The 27,047-nt window shown below is 34.9% G+C and overlaps 2 protein-coding genes across 3 annotated transcripts in view; both read left to right on the top strand.

Moving 5' to 3' along the window:
* LOC144981017 (dnaJ homolog subfamily C member 3-like) overlaps positions 1–27,047 on the top strand; it is a 516,589-nt gene that overhangs the window by 365,927 nt on the left and 123,615 nt on the right. The window lies entirely within an intron of this gene.
* Positions 1–27,047, top strand: part of LOC144981018 (filamin-A-like) — a 195,251-nt gene that overhangs the window by 30,625 nt on the left and 137,579 nt on the right. Inside the window, exons 6-14 of the mRNA XM_078929085.1 lie at positions 567–666; positions 1,433–1,620; positions 2,055–2,207; positions 3,256–3,384; positions 4,166–4,295; positions 6,301–6,438; positions 9,770–9,946; positions 16,197–16,343; positions 25,583–25,666. Coding sequence (XP_078785211.1) covers positions 567–666; positions 1,433–1,620; positions 2,055–2,207; positions 3,256–3,384; positions 4,166–4,295; positions 6,301–6,438; positions 9,770–9,946; positions 16,197–16,343; positions 25,583–25,666 — 1,246 coding nt within the window. The remainder of the gene's footprint in view (positions 1–566; positions 667–1,432; positions 1,621–2,054; positions 2,208–3,255; positions 3,385–4,165; positions 4,296–6,300; positions 6,439–9,769; positions 9,947–16,196; positions 16,344–25,582; positions 25,667–27,047) is intronic.

A 27,047-nucleotide genomic window follows, 5' to 3' on the forward strand; every position in this document is an offset into this window, starting at 1 on the left:
CATCGAGGGAGAAGAAAGGGGAATGGGGCAATGGGGACGCCATTATTTCAGTGTTGGCACTGCTTTCTTATATAAAAAAACTATAAGTTCTGTTACAGATATGTTTAGAAATATATTATAGGGGAAAATGATTACAGGAGAATTTGGTTTCACATTTACAAGATTAAATAGGGTAATATAATATCATGTAATTAAATTTCTATTATTCTATTTTAATTCGTGCTTCCTTACAAAGGAGGATACTATTTCCTGCCCATCAATGTTTTTGTTTATTCATCTTAACAACGTCACTAACTACCACATTATCTCATTTGTCTGTAGTGTTTCATTCAACGTGTTTTGTTGATAAAGGGGACACACGAAACGTCCATTTTATCTGTTTTCGTATATTAAAATGAAACTTACATTCTATTTGACATTGTTATTTATATCAAGATTGAACAGGCAATGTATCGTAAGCTGTATCTCAGACGAACTTCTAAACTAATGTGCCACTGTCAAAGACAAGTTTGGAAAGTGGCATCGAACTAAAAAACAAACTTCTAATGTTTTGAAACAATTTTCAGACTGACTGGAATGATGGGCGTCTGCTGGCAAACCTGGTCTCATCTGTAGGCGGAAATCCACCAGAATTGTCAACTGACAGTGTCGTCACCTTGCAAAATGGTGAGTCATCAATTTGATATGTATGTATGTATGCATATATATATATATATATATATATATATATATATATAATATATTTTATATATATTATATATATATATAATATATTTATTATATATATATGGATGGATGTGTGTATGTGGATGGATGGGTGAATTGGAGGAGAGAGGGAGGGAGGGAGGAAGGGAGGGAGGGTGGAAGGGGGGGGGGGATGAAAATATATACAAATCTCTGCCAAACTGTCATTTTTCTAACATTAGCCACAATATATATAGATATATATATATATATATATATATATATATATATATATATATATATATGTGTGTGTGTGTGTGTGTGTGTGTGTATGTGGAGGGATGGATGGATGGATGGGTGAATTGATGGAGAAAGGGAGGGAGGAAAATATATACTTATCTGTGTCAAATTGTCCTTTTTCTAGCATTCGCCAAAAAAAAAAAAAGACACCAACGTTGGTTTAAAAAAAAAAAGAAAAGAAAATTTTAGATTTCATCAGAATCTCTAGATTGAATTACAGTATGAATTTTTTAAAATATTAAAAACTTGCAGTTTTGGCTCAAAAGAAGAGCAGAAATAGCTTCTCAAAGGAAGTGGTACTTATTATTTGCTAAAAACACTAGTGGAGAAGTTTGCACTTAACTGCAAATATAACCCTCTTTGTTTGAACATGATTTCAAAGTACTTTCCTAAAAACTGAAACGAGGTAAATTGTTACCACCATTTGATTCAACTTTTATTTCTGCAGGTATCAATTCCGCAAAATTGCTGGGCATCGACCCAATTTTCTCTGCCAAGGAAATGGCGGATCCGGAAGTGGAGCATCTTGGAGTCATGGCCTATGCCGCTTATTTCAGGAAGTTTGAATCAACTAAGAAGAGGGAGAATAGTGCCCGGATGCGAGGAGAATTTGATGATGTCATGGTCCGCCAAGAGGTAAGATCGACGGGCACGTATTTGCAGGTCTGATAACCCAATTTATTACGGGCTCATCGGGCGCATCGTTATAATGGAAATCTCAAAATATGACACAAAATATTCTCCATTACAACAATGTTAAACGAGGTCCATAATTGCGTTCGGACCTCAGACCTGCATATATGTACACGTCGGGTGATTGTTTGAATATCTATTTTCTGCCCTCCAACGACGACGCCTATGATATCTTCAATTTCTTTGAATATTATTTCACTATATATGTTGAAAAGGTCCGGTGATAAGACGCAACCTTGTCTTACTCCCTTCTCGATGTTTAAAGAAGTTCCGATGTTTCATTATCAAGTCTGACACACACTGTTTGATTCCAGTATAAGTTTTTCACAAGTCGAAGTATGAGCTGTATCTTATTTAAAAAAATTGATGTGTTCCAGAAACACTTCACCGTGACAGCCGAGGATGGCACCGACCACACTGTGATTCGCCTGGAACTGGCAGGACCCGACTCAGTGGTGCCTGTGAGGATGGACTGGATCGGGGACACTGCTGATTGTTACTTCACTCCTACAGAAACTGGCCACCACAAAGTATGGGTTCTTCTATTTGTTCTTGGTGCATTGACGTCGTTCGTCATCGTCATCATCGTCATCATCATCATATTCTTCTTCTTCTTCTTCTTCCTCCTCCACCACCACCACCACAACCACCACAACCACCACCACTACCACCACCACCACATCATCATCATCATCATCATCATCATCATCATCATCATCATCATCATCATCATCATCATCATCATCATCATCATCATCATCATCATCATCATCATCATCATCATCATCATCATCATCATCATCATCATCATCATCATCATCATCATCATTGTTTGAGAGAAAATAATAATGTGAATAGTGAAATGATTAAAGAGAGATATAGAGAATCAAAGGTACAGATCGAGAGAGTACATCCAAACACACGCACACACACACACACACACTCTCTCTCCCTCTCTCTCACACACTCTCACACACACAAACACACACAGGTGAGAAAGGGGGAGTGAGAGAGATAGTGAAAGAGAAGGAAAGAAAGAAAGAAAGGAGAGAGAGAGAGAGAGAGAGAGAGAGAGAGAGAGAGAGAGAGAGAGAGAGAGAGAGAGAGAGAGAGAGAGAGAGGGCTCAAAATGCATTTTAGATACAAGGCCGATAACTCCTGGTAAATTGGAAAAAAAAATTCTTATTCTTATTACTTCCCTTTAAACTTTGCTCTTTCATTATGCATTGCGATGTCAGTCAAACATTGTATATTTTCCCCTTTATAATTCAATCTATTTGTAACAAAGGAATTGTTTTGAAATGCAAACCATTACAGTACAGACCGAACGATGACAACGGTATCTCATCTTGGTACAGGCTATAAACAAAATGATATTTGATTCAGAGAATTTGAAATGGAAATTATTTTTATATCAAAACCTTCTATAAATGCAATTTAAAACTCGGGTACCACATGGTTTCAATATAACTTTAACTCATGAAATTTAAAGCGCAATAAAAGACAATCATTGATCATCTATCTGCAATTTAATTTGATCTTGATGGATATTAAAAATCTTTCTTTTTTTTTCAACAGCTCAATGTTCTTTGTGATGAGAAACCAGTACCAGGCTGCCCTGTGTCCTTCAAGGTCTTGTCTGACCGATCCAAAGTCCATTTTGAAAAGCTGGACAGAGCTGTCGTGGGAAACAACAGTGAATTGACCGTAAGGAGTTGATTTTTTTTTTAAACGGCGTTTGTTTACAACCTGTTCAACAATTTGTGTTGTATCGTCCCAATAGCTCTGTTCATGTTGATACACCTTTCGCTTCACCCGCAATGGGACTGAGATCGATCCTGGGTGAAATCAAGATTTGTTTCTGACCCCCCCGCCCCTCCTGTCCACCCATTAGTGATTGCGTAGCTGGTTCAGTTTGATCTGGTTGAAAGTACTTTTCGATAGAGTGTCTCAGTTTTTTTTCATATCTATTGATCAATATAAATAAATTTTTCCTGTTTTTTTTTTTTTAATTAAAAATTTCTCCTTCTCTTCCTCCTCCTCCACCTTCTCCTCCACCTCCATTTCTTGTTGTTGTTGTTGTTGTTGTTGTTGTTGTTGTTGTTGTTCTTCTTCTTCTTCTTCTTCTTCTTCTTCTTCTTCTTCTTCTTCTTCTTCTTCTCTTCTTCTTCTTCTTCTTCTTCTTCTTCTTCTTCTTCTTCTTCTTCTTCTTCTTCTTCTTCTTCTTCTTCTTCTTCTTCTTCCTCTTCCTCTTCTTCTTCTTCTTCTTCTTCTTCTTCTTCTTCTTCTTCTTCTTCTTCTTCTTCTTCTCTACCTCCTTTCTCTTCTCTCATCTTTGTTCTCCTTCTCTTCCTCCGATTCCTCCTCGGCCAAATTATCATTACTTCCGATGCTTATAAATATATGTTTAAAATGCCCTTAAACTCTACATCTTTCTATATTAGATTAACAAATGATTACAAGATTGAGTTTATTGTGTTTTATTCAGGTCAACACAACAGATGCTGGAGAAGGGGAGGTAAGAATGGAAGCAACATCGCCAGGAGGCAAGGTGGTCAACATGCCTGTTATGTACAAGAACGGAATCCATCTGGCTAATTTCACCCCTTCAGAAGTTGGTAAGCAACGGTGTATTTTGACGAGAAACAGACCTGGATTACCCGAACCAATATTTCTTGAGCTACGAATTTTTGACTTTTAATTTTGACTTTTTGGGGTGACTTTTCCCCTTGTATCTTTCTTTTTGCTTTTTCTGACTCGTGCCTTTTCCCTTACTTGCTCTCGTCTTGATTGTTACCCCCACCCCACTTGCGAACTACCGTCAACTGTGGCTACTTAGGCCACCCGGGGTAACTTAGGCCGCTTACTGAAAACAAGATTGCTTATTTTAAAAGATAAATTACATGTAGCTTTTATCTTTTAAATAATTAGAACCTAATAGACCTAATAAGCACTCATGAATTTAACTTTTTTAAAAAGCAACCTTTTTTTATTCTACTAAGTGGCCTAAGTAACCCCGGTTGGCGGTACTCAAAATCAAAGTTTAAAGTTAAAAGGTCTGAAAGAAAGTAAAAAAAAATCCACATGAGATTTATTATTACGAAACCAAGCATCATCAAGATGACCAGAATTGGACGGGAAGGTGAAATATTTGGAAGAAGCAGAATGATATAAATAATATATGGAAAAGGATCAATACAACGGATAACTTGTGACTAGTGGTTGGTGAGATGAGATATCGTAATATTACGAATTTTTGGCTCCAGCAACAGAATTGCATCTTTGATTTACTAAGGAAAGTTTGGTTCTAGAAAACCTATAATTAGGCCTTTGAAGCATTTTTGAATATGTAGAGGGCATATTATCCATTTCAAAGCTATTCGTCTTTTTCCCGCGTACCTGCAACCCACCTTGGGTGTATTGTCGCAGACTTTGGTGTGCATGTTGGTGTTTATTATAGTGACGTTTCTCTATTTTTCTCATTGAAACAACGAATTTTGAAATTGTAAGTGGGCAGCTCTGATTATAGGATTCTTGTATTCTTGTGTTTGGAATCAGAATGTGTTCGTTCCTAAACGCAGAATCACTGCAATGGAAACAATACTAAAAATTGAAACGACTTGAAAAATTATCATTGTATTTAAGATATTCCAATGCCTCAATATTTTAACAGACCAAATCCGTGGCGATATAAATCTATAATTCCACACCTTTGGGTTTTTGTTAAACAAGAATTATGGCATTGTGCAGAGAAAAGCAGGATTTTCCTAATAACTAAGAGGGTCAAGTAGTATTGTTCTTGAGAACAGGTGATGTCGTAAGGAATTGAAAAGATCTGATCCTTGATGTCTGCGACAGGCTTAAATCATCGAGATGACAAGGCTTATAAATCTCAGGGCCCGTGTGATTGGACTTATCCTTATAGTGAACACGAATAAGTACAAAAGACTGTTACAAACGTTTTATTTGGTAACACGGATTAAGAACTTTAAAACCATCTGAAGACTTGCAATGCTGCTCAGTATCAACTATTTCTGGAGCCAGGCCTAATGACATACTCTTTTTCTTAACCCTCTTCAGGTTAAGGCATTGCACTGTGACCCGGAAGGACCCGGGTTCGAGCCCCGCTTCAGGCACTTTCGTTTTTTTTCCTTGAGCAAGATTATTAACCCCAAATTTGCTCACTTGGACAACATGGTTGATTCCTGTTGACATCAGACATCTTGTTTGATGAGTTATCTATATTCCTTCGTGGAATGCATAGGCGATGATATCTTATGATGTCGTGGCGGAAAAGGCATAATTTTTTTTCTCCATACCACCTACAGTAAAATCGTCACATTTGTTTCGACACAATTTACATATTTTTCTTATTCAGAGTTATTTTGTACAGCACAATGATCTTTGTTTAATTAATAAGAACATAACTTTGTTTTGTAGAGAGATTGTTTGAGTTTTAAAAATCAATTTTTCTGCTGGTTAAGCCTACCATTTTGTAAAAATACTGGACACGATCGGTAAGGAGAGAGTTAAACAAGAGGTCTTGTTTTATTAAGTTTAACTTTGAATTAAAATGAGATTGTCTCGTTTATATTGTTTATCATCATTTTTACAATTTTCTAGGTGACTGGGAAATGTCAGTGATGTACGAGAGCGAACACGTGACTGGAAGTCCCTACACACTTCCTGTCTTCGACCCGTCTATGGTAGAAATGACAGCTATTGAAACCGGAAAGGTTGGACAAGAAAGCACGTTTAATGGTAAGCAGTCACTCACATCTCTTACTTACAGAAACAAACAAACTAACAAACAAACTAAAAAACAAAAACAAAAAACAAAATAACAAACAAAAACAAAAACAAATAAAGAAAATACACACACAGACGACACAATGTCATTGCAGAAAATAATCAAACATTTCATTAAGTTATAAATAGATGATAATCTACATAATTGCAAGTTTAAATATTATAATAAGACCAATTGGATAGGATATAATCTGCATTTTTTGCTTAAGTTCGGCTTTTACTTCGATTGCACAAGCAATTGTAAATCGCTGGAGAATTGCTTTTCTTTTTTAAGTTTTTGGTTTTGTTTCTTCATTATTTTCTTTTTTAAATTTTACTATAGTCTTTTGATTTAGTTTGATTTTGTGTTTCATATAGAATAGATTTTTAAAGAATGTAACAGTGAATTTCCTGACATAGACATTTTGATGCAAATTAGTCTTTTAACTAGCTTTCCCTTTCTTGTTGCGGACTTCTCGTCGGCCTCCTCCTCCTCCTCCTCCTCCTCCTCCTCCTCCTCCTCCTCCTCATCATCATCATCATCATCATCATCATCATCATCATCATCATCATCATCACCATTCTTCACTTCGTATCCCTCCCTCTCTCTATTAATTAATCCATTCATCATCATCATCATCATCATCATCATCATCATCATCATCATCATCATCATCATCATCATCATCATCATCATCATCATCATAATCACCACCAACTGCAACAAGTACACATCTACACCTCATTCATTCTCTTACAGCATGCCGTAACAAAATTTACCATACAATGAACTAACATAAGATAACTGGAAGGTTTTTCTCTCCTCGAATTTTCAAATTTTGTTTCATTTGTTTCATTGTTCTTTTAATTAAAATTTATTGTAATGTTGTTTTTTTTTCTGTTGTTAAAGTTTTATTATATTTTCTGTTTTCAATCATTTTTACACTCATCAATATTTCCAAAGCATGCACCATCCAATTCAAATTCTAACACTTTGTATAATGAGTACCATGAATTGTTTTAGAAGTGACAGACAGTATTTTGTTAATTTGAAAAGAAAGTTATCATAACAAATGACACTTTATTAATTTATTAATTTGATTGATGAAAACTAGACGTTCTTGCATGATAGGATATTAAGTATTAATTTGAATAACATAACATTATAATATATGTTTACTTTGCAGCATGAGTTTCATATTTTCTTACTTGGTTTCATTTGATATCACCGCTGGATATGAATTTGCTTATCATCGGAAGCCAATACCAAAACTAGATATTTTATAAACTGTAGTTTCTTTAACTGGGTTAGTAACATTTTTTATCGAAGGGAAATTATGAAGAAGTAATCTAAAATAAAACAATACGAAGTGAAATATTTGCAAAATCCATGCTAAGATGAGAAAATATTCTCTTTTTATATCTAAAAATTGGTGCTAGGTGAATGGGTTGACGATGCATTCTCACTTTAGTGGACCGGTTTGTTTTACTTGGGTAAGGCTAGGAATCCTAAACTGCCCAAAAACATTGTCATGTTCTTCCTAGAGTGCATTGGCGACTTCATCATATGATGCTGCGCTGAGGAGCTGGTTTAAAAAAAAAAGTTCAAATGAATAGATTTGCAGTCTCTTTTGATGAAGACCTATTGTGCTAGTCTTTGGCAAGTAACAACGTATTTCAAGCCAATTTATATCAAGCGGTTTGTAAAAATACCCCCCAAAAAACCCCACAAACAATATTTTTATTGTTCTTCTGTGATTCCTTTTGTTGTTGCAATTTTTCAAAATCCGTGGTATTAAACCATGCTGCTCTGTATTACTTTTGTATGATTTTGTATTTTCCAAATATTTGATTTATATATAGATAGTGTTTTTGCATTTGATTTGAAAGCTTATAGATAGAGAACAGCCACCATTCTTCTTCTTCCCCATGGACTGGTTTCATTTATTTCCTGCCATCAGATATTTATATTAAGTCGGAATAGTGAATTGATAGTTCGAGCGTTACTGAGCATTAACCAATCAGAAAATTTTCTGCCATTTAACTCGTTTCGTTCCCTTGACAATTTATATCCTGCCAACGAAAATACATTAATTCCATAGCTACCTTTAGTACATGCCAAATAAACAAATAGGTCCTACAGTTAGTGAGTATTTATCACACTATTTTGACACACTGATGAAAGAGATACATTGCAACACATAACGATACGATGCATTTTTTTCAATCGCCTGTTTTAAAATTGTGAGTGATGCTCAGGGGTTGTGGGATTGATTGATTCAAGTGATAAGCAGGTACTTTTGTTGACTATGGCCCATTGGTTTAGGGTTATCGGTCCTATGACACGGGACAAAAATACTGTCTTAAAAATATTTGAGTAAAAATAGAACCTTAGATGTTCATTTGACTCGTTGTGATATAATATACGATAATTGACGTAATTTTCAAAGGTGTAAGCACTGTGGTTTGATTGAATAACTTGGAACTCAAACTATTAGATAATAGTAAAATGGTACCCGTGTTAATAGTATGGCAGGCATAGCAACTATAGGCCAAGGAGAACCATCAATTGACGACCCTTCAGATTTACAATTGATAGTTATAGCGATGTTGTTGTAGCACAAATATTGAACCAGATATTTGGTTTCTTTTTATAGTAGCATTTCTTGGGACAATATTAATAATCGTACAACCAATGATAAAAGGTTTCTGGTGGTTAAGAGAATTGTGCGAGAATTGTGCGATATGGTTGTATTTATTTTTTGTTATTGCGTGGGATGGCTGGTATTTTAAGATTCTTTGTAATTTAATTGTTTTAGAATTATATTTTATTGCGATTACGATAGTGACACCCGAATCACGAGAGCCAACCATTACTCGAATAATATTCTCCCTCTAAAATGAACAAGAATTTGAACCGATATGAATATTTAAAATAAATAGACAATATCCGAAACGAAAACAAAACATAAGCATCTATAATGTATATTTAAAATTCCAACGTAATGTTTGATTCCTGTACAAACTATATTTATTAGGATTGACCTATCCAAAGTTTTAGTTTTACAAGATAAGCAGTGACAAACCATAATTTCTTTTCACCAAACTCATGACTTATGATACTTGTAGTATGGTGGCAGTCTAGAAGTAAATGTCACATCAGCTCCCAAACCCTTCTTTATCTGAAAGGCAGTCCAACAAAAAATTCGAAATATCTTCAAGAAGAATAATTCTATCCAACCAAAGGCAATGACTATAATATTTAGATTGAATTTGATTCTAAACCCGACCTAACATTTCCTAGTGGATGCAACTTTTGCTGGAGATGGAGAGCTGACGACTGAAGTGTTACACAACGGCTGGACGGTGCAATGCCCGCTGGAGCAGGGATCGATGTTTGGGAGGTACAAAGGCTCCTTCGTACCTCAAACTCCTGGGACATACACAGTTCACATATATTTCAATGACATGGAAGTCAGAGGTAGAATTGCTAGCTAATTCTTTCTAGTTACAGCTTTTATTGTCCTTTAAAAATGAAACAATAATGTATTCTTTTATATTTATGCATATTATAAATGCTATATAATTTAAACGGGAGGGAATTATAGCTGATTTTTAAAAAGCTGAAAATGAGTGAAAACAGATGGTAATAGATTAGTCCTTCCTAGTGCTATGAAAAGTGCTTTGAGAACGTTCAGTGGATATTGCGCTATGTTAAAATGATATTAAAAATAAAAGCTCAAAGCTGAGCTGCAGTCAATACAACTTGTCTAAAGGGACATTTTTGAGTGCCCTGTTGAGGGACGATTGTCATATATATAAAGTTATTTAAGGTGTGTTAATTTATTTCCATGAAAAGCACGAATATTTAAAATGTCTAGTTGTCAGGAAAATACGGTAATTAGCGGTTTATCAACTGGTTAAATAAGACAATGTAAATTTTTTATTTGTCATAGTTCCCGGAATTTACCATCTTTTTTTCACTCATCATATTAATGGTATAGTTATTTTTCTGCCGCATATGAATGGGAATGGTTTAATAATTGTTGCGATGGTTACCTAAATATAAACAAAAGACTGCATGGCTGTAAAGTTATTGACCTTACGGGTTTTTTTTTTTCTCCCTTTTTTATTTGCTACTTTTGATGTAATAAAATATTATGCTGACTTAAACGATGCCATGAACTTGATAAAACTGCTACTCAGAACAATTTAATTATATAAGCTCCTTGTTCAACTTTGTGACTGATAGGATGTATTTATATAATCAATTTGATGACATTGCGCATCTCACTTCTTTTTTTAACACTGAAAAACGTGGGAGTAACTACTGGTGTGTAAAAAATAATAATTGAAATGGTGTAGAGCGTTAAACAGTGTCAGAAAGAAAGAAGCAGAAATAAAAATACACGAAAAAAGTCAATCTAAAAAATTAACTTGACTCAATTCAAAGTATGGTGAGATTTTGGGATGATTTTTTTTTGGGGTATTTTACTCTGCTATTTCTAAAACGTTATTTTTTGTTTTGTCTGTTTCTACACCTTTTCATCGTTTCCTCTTTTGCTTGAGGGCCTGCTTTACAAAACATAATATAAAAGAATTTGATTTGGAATTCTAAAAAGTAATCAAAACATTAGTTAGGTTATACTTATCTCGTCATTAAGGACACAGTCGGCATTAAGAACATATCTAAAATGATATATATATATATATATATATATATATATATATATATATATATATATATATATATATATATATATATATATATATATTTACCGGTGGTTTACAATAGATCAAAGATAGACTTTCCCCGAAATAAGATCAGATTGGTAATTATGGTCAGTATTATCAATAATACTGGTCGCTTCAAATAGAACACAAATATTCTCAGTAACAAGGCTCCTAGTACTTGAGAACAAAATCACTTTATAAAGAAAACTGTGTTCATATTTAACATGACAGTGTAGACCAAGCGATATGGATACCAATGTTTTGTTTTTCTTTTTATTGGTCAGTCACGATTAAAAATTATAAGTAATTTAGAATGGTGAAAAACGTACTGCTTTAATAATGTATACTCACTAACCTGCTTCTAACAGCGCTTCTATTCATGCTGATAATATTTTTTTACTTCAATGGTGTCGGCTACCGGTTATAACAACGGGGTGTTTTGGTGAGAATTTAACTTTAAATGTATTATTAAAGGTAAATGGTGACTAATATTGACTGTTGTATCTAATATAATAGAAATGCATGCTTCATCTCATGGTCGTCCTATTGTATTCCAATGAAATCTAAACTATGCCTAAAATAACTAAATAAAATGCCAATAATGCGATTGTGTAACACCAACTTCTTTTAATAAATGCCTGACCAGATATTCTACTAGCAGCTATGCATGCATACAGGAGAAAATGACAACATGGATAGGTGCTATAAGTTGTTTTTTTAATGAAAAATATAAATCAATATAAGTTTTGCAGCTCTCTATATCACTGACATTATTTTTCCCCGCTCTCTTATGTCGGCTACAATTTTCTAATTTCATCATGATGTTCGGTGTTATTGATTCAGGTGTTTGATACACTCGCTTTAAGTCTTTTTAAAATGATGATGCTTTATAAAACTCGTAAACTAAATTATTTTGGCTCTCCCTCTGAATAATCACACAGAATTACTCTATTTTATTCAGATTTGTTTAGATTTATTCCATTTCTCGGGTGAGATGATCAGTGATGAAATAAATTTTAGAAATAGAATTGAATTCGGTATAAATGATTAGATGACCCTTCTGCTTCTTGTCATCGGACTGTTTTGCAGCTCTCTGTATCACTGACATTATTTTCCCCAACTCTCTTATGGCGGCTGCAATTTTCTTATTTCATCTTGGTGTTCGGTGTTATTGATTCAAGTCTTTTTAAAATGTTGATCGTTATTCCACGTATCCGGTATACAGTGATGCCAAAACTCCGGTTTCACCGGAAAAAACTCCGGTCTGGAGCCAAAAATTCCGGGCTCCGGGCAACTTCCGTCAAATTCCGGTGAGGTCAATTTGTTCTAAGGATACCCCCCCCCCTTCCAACCACCACATCATCATCACTGCCACTAGTATTACAACCATCATCACTACCACTACTACTGCAATCACCACCACCACATCATCATCACTACCACTACTACTACAACCACCACCACCACATCATCATCAGTACCACAACTACTACAACAATCACCACCACCACATCATCATCACTACCACAACTACCATCACTATTACAACCACCACCACCACATCATCATCACTACCACTACTACTGCAACCACACCACCACATCGTCATCACTACCACTACTACTGCAACCACACCACCACCACCACATCATCACTGCAACTACTACAACCACCACTACCCCATCATCATCAATACCACTACTACTACAAACTACCAGCATCACATCATCTTTACAGCTACTACTACAACCACAACCATATCATCACTACCACTACTACTACTATAACCACCACCACCACATCATCACTACTACTACTACAACCCACCACCACCACCACTGCATCATCATTACCACTGTTACTACAACCACCACCACTACTACAACACACCACCACCACATCATCATCCACTACTACTACAACCACCACCACCACATCATCATTACCACTACTACTACAACCACCACCACGTCATCACTACTGCTACTACTACAACCACCACCACCACATCATGATTACCACTACTACTACTACAACCACCACTACCAGTTCATCATCACTACCATTTGTACTACAACCATCATCACCACCACACCATCATCATTACCACCACCACTACTACAACCACCACCACATCATTATCACTACCACTACTACTGCAAGCACCACCACCACCTCATCTTCATCACTACCACCACTGCTACTACTACAACTACCACCGCCACATCGTCATCACTACCACTGCTACTACAACCACCACCACCACATCATCATCACTACTACTACTACTACTACTACTACAACCATCATCATCACTTCCACTACTACTACTACTACTACTACTACTACTACTACTACTACTACTACTACTACTACTACTACTACTACTACTACAACCACCACCACCACATCATCATCACTTCCACTACTACTACAACTACAACCACCACTACCACATTATCATCACTACCACTACTACTACTACAACCACCAGCACCACATCATCATCACGACCACTACTATTACAATCACCACCACCACCACAACATCATTACAACTACTACTACAACCACCACCACATCATCACTACTGCTACTACTACTACAACCACCACCACCACATCAGCATCACTACCACTACTACTACAACCACCACTACCACACTATCATCACTACCACTACTACTACTACTACAACTACCACTACAACATCATCATCATCACTACCACTACTACTACAACCACCAGCACCACATCATCATCACGACCACTACTATTACAATCACCACCACCACCACATCATCACTACTGCTACTACTACTACAACCACCACCACCACATCATCATCATCACGACCACTACTATTACAATCACCACCACCACCACAACATCATTACCACTACTACTACAACCACCACCACATCATCACTACTGCTACTACTACTATTACAATCACCACCACCACCACAACATCATTACCACTACTACTACAACCACCACCACATCATCACTACTGCTACTACTACTACAACCACCACCACCACCACAACATCATTACCACTACTACTACAACCACCACCACATCATCACTACTGCTACTACTACTACTACAACCACCACTACCACACTATCATCACTACTACTACTACAACTACCACTACAACATCATCATCATCACTACCACTACTACTACAACCACCAGCACCACATCATCATCACGACCACTACTATTACAATCACCACCACCACCACAACATCATTACCACTACTACTACAACCACCACCACATCATCACTACTGCTACTACTACTACAACCACCACCACCACATCATCATCATCGTTACCACTACTACTACAACCACCACTACCACATTATCATCACTACCATTTGTACTACAACCACCATCACCACCACATCAACATCACTACCACCACTACTACAACCACCACCACATCAACATCACGACCACAACTACTACACAACACAACCACTATCACATCTTCATCATTACTACCACTACTACAATAACCACTAGCACCACATCATTCCCACTCCCACCAGTACTACAATCTCTACCATTAGGTTTTGGCGCTTTACTTCATTTGAAATAAGGAAACTTTGGGATTGTATTCGGCAATGTGTTTATGTATCATAATATAATTCTAATCTGTTATCTATTTAGAACTATACAATGTGTAAACACAATGCCAAATACCATTCCAATTTCATTTTCTTGTGTGCGGAAATTCCTCTTTCGGCATTGAAATTCCTACGAGTGGTGTCTGAAACTCCTGTGAGCCAAATTTAAAGTTGGCGTCTCTGGGTATATTCCTTTGTTGATCATTTCTATGACCTCGTCTTCCTAAGATTATGAATTTTATTCACCTCTCATCGAAATTTAGAACAGTCGGCTAATTAAATACTTCCAAATGATGCAAACAATCTAGGAACTGAAAGTCTGGAGTCTAAACATTTCTTAAATTCGTAAAAATGTTCATATTAAACAAAATGAAATTATAGAGCTTCGGCTCATTGAACGCTCTGTAACAGAACTGCAGAGGATTTTAATTTCAATTCCTCAACCTTTTGGTCTAAAGGTGAGTAACGTAAATGCCACACCACTGTACCACAGACTTGAAATTACTGTGCTCTTTTAAATGACAATAAACGCTATTTTAATATAATAAATCGACTCACCTAAAATTGACTATCTCCATTGAAATGATTTGTGTATTAAAACTAAAACTAAAAATATAAGAGATTTGCAGTTGTAGAATATAAATGATATCATTTGCCGTCATTTCATGTAAAATACCCGTATTATAGATCATAAATCTAATAGGAAGAAAGACTCAGCAACATCCCATAGGCAGTGAATGGAATGCATTGATTTGTCCTACTTTCGTTTTCAGCCAACCAATTAGAATAGGGATTTTGAATCATTTTGAAATTCTTCGCAAAGAAGTAATTAACCCTCTCCTTACCAACCATAGGAAAATCGTCACATTCGTTGCGGTACACCCAACAGTTTTCTCATTCAGATTTCTTTTGTACATCACAAATTTGAAGAAAATTGTTGTTATAGTTATAAGAGCCAAACAAAATATATTGCATTTTCTTATTCCTGTTGAGTTTGAGTTTTACAATTCTGTATTATGTCGTGTGATAATGACGTTTTGAGGAAAATCCGGAAAATGGTCAGTAAGGAGGGAGTTAAGTAATTAAGGGAATAATGACAAAAATAGAATAACAATAAACAAACCAACTAAATGAAAACATACCTTTCAAAATCAAAACAAAACAACCCACTCTGTTATGAAACCCACACTTATTGGAAGTAGGAAAAAGTTCTATTGGTTGACTGCCCATAAAACCTTTCTTGAAATGACCTCAGATATTCCAGGTTTTAGGTATACTAAACTCTTTTAATTATTACATTAACGATGCAAGTCGTTTTGCGCTTTATTAATACTCTTCTAACCTCTTACTTATGCCAGGATCTCCACAGGAAGTGGAAATAGTGGACACCACCAGAGTGACGGTGACAGGAGAAGGTCTCAGTTTGGTGCCTGTCAATACCCCGGCTATCTTCACCATTCACACCGAGGGAGCTGGTGGTGGGAAGATCGATGTGGACATTACAGGTAAGATTTTGGGTTTGATTTCGTGTGGGTTGAACGTCTTGGAGGCTTTATTGGTATTTTGACGTGGTGGTCAATGAAGCCCCAACATAATGGTAGATTTTTATTTCGAATCTAGAGTCTAGTCTAGATTGAAGCTAAAAAAACAATATGTTACAAGATTCGATTTATATAATATGGAGACGTTCAACTAGCGTCTTTTTTTAAAAAAAAGTACACAACATAAGATAATAAATTCCTCTTTAGGTCAAGATAGATTTGGTGCGAAAGTTGTGGCAATGTAATACATGCCATTACGCCAAATGGCAGCGTCATTACGCCAAAAGGTTCACGAATTGTTATATACACCTTTTGTTATAAAGTCAGTGCGTTTTGCTCCTTTTTCGGCTATCCTTTGTGTCAACAAGGAATTGACAATAAATAAATTTCATTTATGTGTGTGTGTGTGTGCGCGCGCGCGCGCGTGTGTGTGTGTGTATGTAAAAGAAGCATTTGTGATGAGATTGCTCTTAGCGTTTTGAAATATGCCTATCCATTAACATGTCCAGTTTTGGAATTGACAAACGAAGTGGCTGGCGAGTTCAGCCAATTATTTGAAACTTGTTATCAAGAACGGAGCTTAGATCAGGCCGAGTGATCGTATTGGATATGACGTCATGGACATGAACATAAACTGAAAACCACCGACGTCCTAGAATGGTAAAGAATTATGACACAATGTCGCCTTCATTGCAATGCCTTAACAGCAGAATTAGTTGAAGCAGCCGAGGCATTGCATTCTGTTGACTTTGAAGTAAAAGGCTCATAAGTCAGTAAGTCAGTCTAGGACTATCGCAATGATTTAAAATTCAATTGCTCCTGTGGGTCTCAAGTTCACAAATCCTTAGTTGTAATTGCAATAGATTAAATTCTATGTGTTAAATTTCGCTCTTTTTTCATTTGTTTCCTGTGTATAACTAGTTCATATGCAGACATTTTCTTTCTCAGTGCATGTCTTTGTTTATCGCAATTTAAAAAAAACATTTAGTTCTGTAATAAATATATAATTGTTCATGTATCCGTCGTTATCACTTGATGAGTTTTATGTTGTTGTTTTTTTCATCTGTCCATGCGGAGATCAGCAGCACCAGCCACAGCATACGAGAGGAGAGCTGTGTTTTAAAATGAAACATGTTTACAATTATTATTATTTCATTGCTAAATTAAACCCATTTTTCAGAACCTCCTGATACGAATATGTACTGCCGGGACACCCCCCCCCCTTTTTTTTTTAAATAACGAAGCATGGTGTTTATTTATATTTTTCCTCAGCTTTTTTAGTTATTGTATTGCGCTCTCTCTCTCTCTCTCTCTCTCTCTCTCTCTCTCTCTCTCTCTCTATCTCTCTCTCTCTCTCTCTCTCGTCATATTATCATATTCACACTCTTAATCGAGTAGTTGGACATGGCTCTACATTTATGTGATATCAAAGTTACTGGTCAATTTTGTTTTGTCTGAGTGAGAATGCTTTATGTTATTTCTTTCAATGATTTGTAATGTATGTTATTTCATGTAAGCACCATTTATTTATACCTATTTGACGTTGTTTTTTGTTTTCAGTACAGTGCTTTCTATTGTATTTTTTTCAAGACAACAAATATTGTGTATAAACTTACGTAGCTAGTCGTAGCACTCATGACCACACCTTTACATTTCGACGTTATGGTGTTCTGTGTGTGCGTTTATCAACTTTATCTTTGCCTTACTTTCCAGTGTGTTTATAATAATTTTAAAAATCTACAAATGTCTATGCAACCTTTCCCAGTGGCACAATGAAATAGAGTTCTATTTCATAAGCAAAGAAAAAAAAAAGTCTTGACTCGGGGAATCAAAGTGGTTATTTTGAAAAGACATGATAAATATATCTAACAACAGAAGGCAAACCTGATTTTTGGTTTAATATGGCTTTTTTTTCAAGTAATTACAGATTATTTTAGTTGACGAAAAAATAAGTTATATAAAGAAAATGCTTCAATGATCAAATGTATTTTTCTATGAATTACCTGTTGACATTGTATCATTTTCTTTGTTTTTAAGAATTTGTTTTGAACACAAGAATAGGATAAAAATGTCATGTTTATTTATGATGTCTGTTGAAAATCTCTCAAATCTTTCTTGGTTTATACGTCTTCAGAAACGTCTATCTTTGTCATGATCTCTGTTATTAATTTTACCTCATTTTCATTTCTTAGCTGGAAAATCTGAGTTAATTAAAAAAAATTCTATTAGCAATGACCTTTGAACTTGCAATTGATCTAAGGAAAAAAAACGGGTTGAATATGAATATGGATGTCCTGAATTATTTTTGTGTGCCTTTAAAAAGGGAGACGAATGGCAGGGGGTGGGTGGGGGTGTGTGGGGATCAAGCAAACTGTTTCAATCCTTCTATCATATGTAACCTTCACCCTTTGTCAATAAACTTTTCTTCCACAAGAATTATTCGTATCCTAATTTTCCCATCTAACATTTTGTTACTATTTTTTTTTAATTGCCCTTTACAATCAAAGGTGTTTTATTAAATGCATGAAATGACCAAATGTATTTAAATAACATTTTTTGTTTGCATCGTTATTCACGAAAGCTATATAGTTTTTGTTACCAACAATTTGTATTCCTGTTACATAGTGAAATACAATCTGTAAATGAATTGAACTCACTGTAACATTCGCATTATTTTAACCTTTATTTTAAAAACAAGATTTATCTATTAACTTAAATAACAAATTTTAAAAAATCAATAAATATATCGTTATTTAACCTGATATTGCTATTTTACATATACTATTGCATGATGAATTTCCATTTTTATACAGTGTTTCGTGTTGACAGATTTATGTAATATAACACGATTTAAACCGACTGTAATAGTGAGGATATGTATTTACCTAAAAAATAAATATTCAGACGAGTTGGATTTTACATATGTATTATTTTTTTTGTTTTTACTTTGTGAATTTTCCTCCTTTTTGTTCTCACTAGTCTTGTTTTATTGTGTTTGGGCAACCAGGTACCTTCACTAACCAACCAAATTCGAGGGTTTGTTAAAATTCAAAAGAATAGAAAGAGAATAGCGACATAATTAAACCAAATTAGTTGCTATCGTGTTTTTTTCTTTGAAAAAGAAGATAGTGAAATTAAGATTATATAATTTGACTCCTTTTCTATCTGTTTTTTAAATTCTTGTTTCTTCCCCTTTAGTTGAGTTAGTTTATTTTTTTAAGACAAAATCGTTTCCAATTTTTCTGTTTTAAGTATGCCATTTTGTATCGTAGAAATATACCACATGCTTCATTAACCCTTTGCTTGATAATTAACACGAGTTACATCTCATTAAATGGTTATGATAGTGAAAAATAAGATAACCAAAGTGCACATGTCAATAACACTTAATCTTTTAAAATGCATATCTTTTATTATTATTGAGAAAAGTAAATACTTTCCAATGTTTACAAATACATCAAATAATAATTCCATTAAAATTAAGTTTGAAAATAATCACAGTTTTTCACCCCTTTGGTTTCACCTAATATTTATTTATTACGTTACAAATGATCAACTTTATTTTATATCAATTCACGGTAAAGGCTTTTTCTAGTCTATTTTTATCACAGTATTTGATTGGTTGATTGTTGAAATCATTGATTTGATTGGTTGGTTGCACGGTGGGCATTGTTGTCAGGTTGCATATCTCTCTCACCCCCTCACCTAATGCCAGGTAAGTTTTGTTTATCATTTATATACACATAAAAATAAACCTTTTAATTTTCATTAATATGTTAATGTTAAACCCGATATCGTTTGTATTTTTGTATCACAAGCAAGTCATCTTGCATTAACTGGTCATCATATTGTCACATACATCCCATAATATTATCACATTTATCGCATTGTGTTATTATATGTATGTTATATGGCTGGAATGCGTTTGGCAATGGTTCAGTCCCCAAAGTTTTATGTCCACAAAGAACATGACTAGGATAACCGCTTGATTGATCGGGTTTGTAAGGATAGATTGTTGTCTAAATTATGAACAAAAAACTCTCGTATCTCACGCTCTTCAATCTAATTCAGTAATCACTACGCTGTGATTATGAAAAAGTCTAAAATTAGGAACTGAAAACAAGTGCAAACGCATTCTCAAAAACATTTATAATAACTGTAAGCAAGCTGTATGTTACCGTGTCGTCACTTCCCTTAAACTTGAGCTTCTATGTAGCACAATAGTAGTAAATTCATATCCATTGTTGGGATTTGTCTTACCATTAAAATGCGTTTGGTGTGAAGATAATTTAAGATTTGTTGACAGAAGAGTCAGACTCCAAAGACTAAAAATTTCATTTCACACACTTCGCTGGAGAAATATCAGAAAAACAGTTTTGTAAGCTGGCTTAACCAGAAAATAATTCTAAACTCTAGTCTGAACTCCCAGTGGCTGAATGCCCCAGATCTCCGATTCTTTTGATCATATGACCGCTCACAACTCTTGGAATCATGTTTTTGGTTGTCAGTCAGTCACTTCGTCGTTTATCCACAATACTCTTTTGCCAGCTCTATGCTCCATTTCCGGAGTTGTCTATTCCATTCATCTCAGTTTTAGGAGTGTAACATTTGATGTCTTTTTTACGGAATAGATTAAACAATTTATTTTCTTGTATTTATATAGATATATCAAATATTGGCGTCTTCGTTGTTTGGCATCAATTAGTTTAATACACGGAAATTGGATAAATTACTATCCTCTATGGTACTTCAGCAGCACTGCCGTACTCTAAAATAATTCTTTAAAATTGTTTTGGACAGAACAGTCGTCCTTGAAATATCGATATATTAAAAATGACCCTCATTTCGTCAAAAACTCTCAAACCTGAGACCTCAAGGGTACACGACATAGCCATTGTGCCATAGTATTTGATTGAGGTGAGATCCATGTGAAATCCATGTGAAATCCATAACCATAAATATTAAATAATGGGAATTTCACTTTATAATGTCAATGATATTAATGTAGTAAACCACATTGGAGATTTGAAGAAAATAAGTTAACAATGTTTTATTTAAGTCAGAGTAGGCAATGATTACAGAGAAACGTTTGAGCCGATGTGCACTTCTTTACAAATCTTTTAACTCAATAAATTTTTATGGACTCCTTGTTGTAATGTAAATACCTTAAAACCAATAGGGAATGAGATTAGCGGAAGAGTAGCGTCCCTTGATTGGACGTCACCCAGTCACCGGCGAAAAAGTTATTAGAGAGAGAACGTCATGTTGGTTGTGCGCATGCGTCTCTCGTCCTCATTCCCTATATACAAACCATTCTCCATTACAACTAAGTTAAGTCAAGCCCCATAATTGCGCTCGGTTATCGGACTTGCAATTGTGTGCATGATCTCATTGCATGTGTCAATTTTTATTTCTAATATTGTTGTTGATGGTTACAGGTTGGGAAATTTGTCTCTACTAGATACTAATAATGCTAATTGTAATCAAGACAAAGGGAGAAATACAAATGCACTGTCAACAAAAAAAAAAAATAATGGATAAAATAAAAATATAAAAAAATAAAAATTGAGATTTTATATAGGGCAATATCCACTAAACGTACTCAAAGTGCTTTGCAAGGGACCCCTAGCCAACAGTAACATTTTACACGTAGGACGGGACATGATGTAAATCGTCATTTGTTTTCAAATTGATTTGAATATCTTGGTAATTGTTTCAATATAGATTTTCTCAAGCTAAGATGGACAACACTTTCGCTAATATCTCAAGAAAATAATGCACAATGAGAAATGCATTATTGAGTGATATGGAAGTTGAAAGTTAGTAATTTTTAGTTTCTGAAAACTTTGTTTATTGTTCTCGAATAATGCATAGTTTTACAATAAACGGTTGTTGTTGATATTGAACCATTAATACTTCTCCTACCAAACATCAGAAAATCTGGAGTTTTGTATCGGGATGCAAAACCTTTATTCAAGCTTTTGATAGAATGATAATTTCATAATTACTCCTGCTTCTCCTCGTTTCTCTTTCTCATCCTCCTCTTTTTCATCTTCCTCTTTCTCCTCTCCTGTCCCTCCTCCTCCTCCTCCTCCTCCGTTTTCTTCATTGCCACCAACACTATCATGTCGGTTTCCACCACTGCCTATAATCGAATTAATTCATCAATGTTTTAAATTGCTGTCCTGTTTCAGCTTGATGTTACGACACAAATATCCAGAAATATCTTGTGAAATCGTAAAAGTTTCTTATTTTTCTTGTTTACCTCCCCTTTTAAATATTTTGATTCAATCACATCCAAATGATTCTTTGCCTTTAATGAATATCAATGTTTCTGTAAATAAGTTTTCAATATTCATCTTCGGGAACAATACATTGGATGTTTTCAACTTCACAAGTTTTTCCATTAGATTAGTAATTCAATTATTTAAAAATAAACACACGAATAAATGAATAAACAAATGATTAAATAAATAGATATATACCTAGATAAATATAATAAACAGATGAATAAATACACACTTACCTGATATAAACGAATAAATATTTTACGCCCTTTCGCAACGTAACCATAAGATCCCGTCGCCCTGACATTCCATGAAGGAATATAGATAAGCCATCAAACATGATGTCTGATGTCAACAGGAATCAACGATGTTGACCAAGTAAGCAAATTGGGAGTTAATAATCTTGCCCAAGGAAAAAAAAACCGAAAGTGCCTGAAGCGGGCTCGAACAGTGCAATGCCTTAACCACACGGCTATAGAAATGAATAAAAATAAAAATAATTAATCCCATAGAAAAAATATATAAATAAATACGTAGATAGATAAAAAAATATTAGCAAATAAATAAATAAATAAATACATTAAAAAATGAGATACACATTATCTAACACGTTAGTTAAGGTAAGGAAATCTCTAGTCTCTAATGATATTTTTGTGTGTGAGAAATGAATAACAACTAATAATTATAATAAAGAGAAAGGAGGAAATACAAATGTACTGTCAAAAGGATAAACGATTGTAACGTGTCTCATGTTTTCAAATTGTGTTGAATATTGGACATTGTTTGGATTTAGATTTCTTCAGGCTAAAATCAACCCTCTTAAAAACACCTAATAACATAACGCCAAATTGATAACTGAAAATAAAGGGAAAAAAAGGACACATTATGTTCAAGTTTATTATTAATTTTTAAAATGTAGTGGATCATTTAATTGTTCGTTTAAAAAATGTTAATGCGTAATAATATTTAATTGAATTGTTCACGGAACACCGCCGTGTGTCTATGAAACATTGTACAGATTTGACTAAGAAAGAATGTGGCGAATGCTTATATTTTAAATGCTTTTTAGTCTTTAATAATCATTGCTATTGGATATTCAAAAGTCAAAAAGGTAATTTATCAATGATAGTTCAAAAACAGATAAAACCACAGAATCGCAATTTTCTATTTGATTCACCCTGCTTTTAATTCATGTTTTTTTTTCTTCTTTACTTCAGTTTCCTTCCTAGCCTTTTTCATTTGAAATACGCTCCGTATTCTTTTTTCAATTTTATTTCCTAGAAATCAGAGCTAAGTAAGGATCGGATTGCTGTACGGTAAAGAACACTAGGCGTGTCGTCGTCTGTTATTTAATCATTCCTAAACATGCTCTTTCATGTTGAATCAACGGAATCAACGGGGCATCACATGAATAAATGAAATAAATACAAAAGAAAAAACACAAAACAACATTTACATCACCCGGTTTTTTTTCTAATCTTGATACAGTAAAATTTCCCGTACGAAAAAAAGTCTATTTCTGGAATGAAGTTTAGTATGGAAATGTTTTCATTCCCAATGCCTATTGGTTTAACTAAGGAAACAAAAACAGTTGTGTTTATAATGAGGGTCATCATCTTATGGGAAACCATTTTAAAATGCATCCTGTACCTTCGTTTTTAAGATCTATGTTTCCTATTAAGACAGTGGTATAAGTTCAAATTTCGTTCCATGAATTAATAAATTGAATCCGAGTTTTAAAAGTTGATTTTGCATCGAAAATTCAAAGTGGTCCGCAACTTTCAGCATACCTGTGCATTTTCCATAATCCCCTGATTTTTGAATCCACAGCATCTATTTTCAACCACGGAGACATAAAGAAGAGACTGAACATTGCCTTGTGTCTTTTGTCTTTTTCACTCACTTTCTTTTCTACCCGATATTTCACAGAGTTCGTTAGTTTGATGATTATCTACTTTCTGTCTTATAAAATAGCTTTTCAATTATCTATGTCTTTATGTTTAAATGTTGTTACATTATAAAGGGTCAAACTTCAAATCTTGAAGCAAATATTTCAGTAACCCAAAAATGTACGGAACGAATAATATAAACACTTATGAACAACCGGAAATGTCGGTGATAAATCAGAGATTTTTAAAGCTTCTCTGTTCACCAAGGAATTCATGGGTAATTTTCTCAATGTAAAATTCACCAGAGGTTAATTTACGATTTCAGTGCACAATATCCGTCCAGACAATAAAGTGAAGCAAATGAATTTTACTGTTCCTGTCATGGTTCAGAAAAGTTTGGCACCCTACTATGGCTGATTAATTACTTTATGATTCTTGAGACACGCACACATGTCCATTCGAACAAATTATGTGTCATGGGTTGTCAATAAAAGCATCCTTGATTTGAATAAACACCACTGAACCTTCATTATTGTCAAACGGTTTAATTTTTACTTTACTTTTGGGGTTTTGTGGCGAGGACACATGCGATCATAATATTATGTGTGTGAGAATCGATAAAACATAAAACTGTTCGTAAAGCCATCTTCAGATTCTAACACACGCATATTATTATCCTCAAATTCTAAAGCAGCACAACATATTATTGAAAATGACCTCTTAATATAATACGTTTTGGCTTTTGAAGCACAGACACATGCAGTCTAACTGCACAGATGGTCCTGTAGATGTCGTTCAAGCAGATGTCTGTCGTCTCTGTACTGAACAGACGCGTCTGTCTTGATATATCTATGTATGTATAATACTCATCAATGATTAGTTCGTTTATACAGTTGTCTGTCGTCTCCATTTGTAATGCACAGACGAGTCTGTCTTGATATATCTATGTAGGCCTATGTCTAATGCTCATCATTTATTAGTTGGTTTAAGCAGTCGTTTGTCGTCTCCATCTTGTTTCTTTCAACAGCTCCGTCTGGCTACAAAGTACCTTGGAATATACGACGGTTAAACAAAGATACCTACAAGGTGGAATATCGAGTCACACAACCTGGTAAGTATCGATATCACTATGGTATTCAATCATCAGAGATCCAGTACTGCCAACCACCATTTTGTCTCGGACAACCGCATTCTTTTAGGGTCTTAAAAAGATCCTGCCATGTTTTTAAATAATTTTTTTCCTCGATGCCAATTCATTCCTTGATAATTCAGGCAAATGACTAAACTGAGAGTAATCAAGAGATCTTAATGGTTCATTGATTTAATTATGATGATACCCCCCCCCACCCCACGCTGTGAAAATGAACGGAGGTAAAAAGAAAGATTATAATAATGCGGAAACATATTTCAAACACTCGCCACATGGGTTCAGTTCTTGGTTAGAGGGGGTTGGGGTGGAGTGGACGGCTTAATCTGGTTGAGAATTTTGGCGATATCAAGGACAAGTGGGAAATCCCATAATTTTTCAGAACGCATGTTTTCTCTTTCCCTCAGTTTCAAGCCAAGTTTAATTCAGTACACAAAACTAGTGTTTTATGATAATCATTTTAATGTAAAGAAGAGAATGATCTTGTAATAAGACAGAGTGGTCAAATAAAATAAAAATTGGCGTCCAAGTATTTTATAGTAATATTTTTCATAAAGCACGATAGCCTAATTGTCTTTTTGAAACCGACCAAATGACCCTGGCCAGCATTAACACTTAACATCTAGGACAAGACATGGCGCCCGTTAGGCGCTATTACAATTTTTTCGTACAGAGAAAACGCTGTTAACGGCAAGGTACTCATTTTACACCCGACTACGGTGAGAGAATGTGAGTAAAGAGTCTTTTCCAAGGACTCAACTATGCCCCGAGCGAGGCTCGAACTGAGGATCTTCTGACCCGAAAGCGAGTGTCCATACCACTAGACCATCTAGCCCCACCATTTAGTTCATTCCGAAATAGCACCAGAAGGATACCGCGGGTCACAATTCAGATTTTAGATTCAATTTTAACATCTGAGTTCATCCGCCAATAATAAAATACCAGTGTGTTGGCATTTCTGCCCCCCCCCCCCCCCCCCCCACACACACACACATGCGTTATTTGTCTTCTTCGTGCTTCTCGTAGTGATAAAAGTCAATGTTGATAGTCATTTATTCTTATCCCTGCCATTAAAGTCATTATCGATATTTTAGAGCACTTCAAACTTTCTTTTTCGTTAGATATTGTGGTGAAATCGATACTCGGTTATTTCTACGCAATATGTGTTATGTTCCATTTTCTGCATGCTTTAGACCCCGCTTGAATCAATGGAATTAATCGATTTTCAAGAATTGTTCTCGATGTGTACATCAATATCGACACCGTGCGATTGTTGAGTGCCCGATTAAGGTCTGAGAGAAAAGTATAAGAACGATATTGTGTTTCTTAACTATGTGCAGTTTGT

Source organism: Berghia stephanieae, chromosome 10 (genome assembly GCF_034508935.2).
Source record: "Berghia stephanieae isolate SIO BIC M18660-M18661 chromosome 10, UCSD_Bste_1.3, whole genome shotgun sequence".
Taxonomy (NCBI): domain Eukaryota; kingdom Metazoa; phylum Mollusca; class Gastropoda; order Nudibranchia; family Aeolidiidae; genus Berghia; species Berghia stephanieae.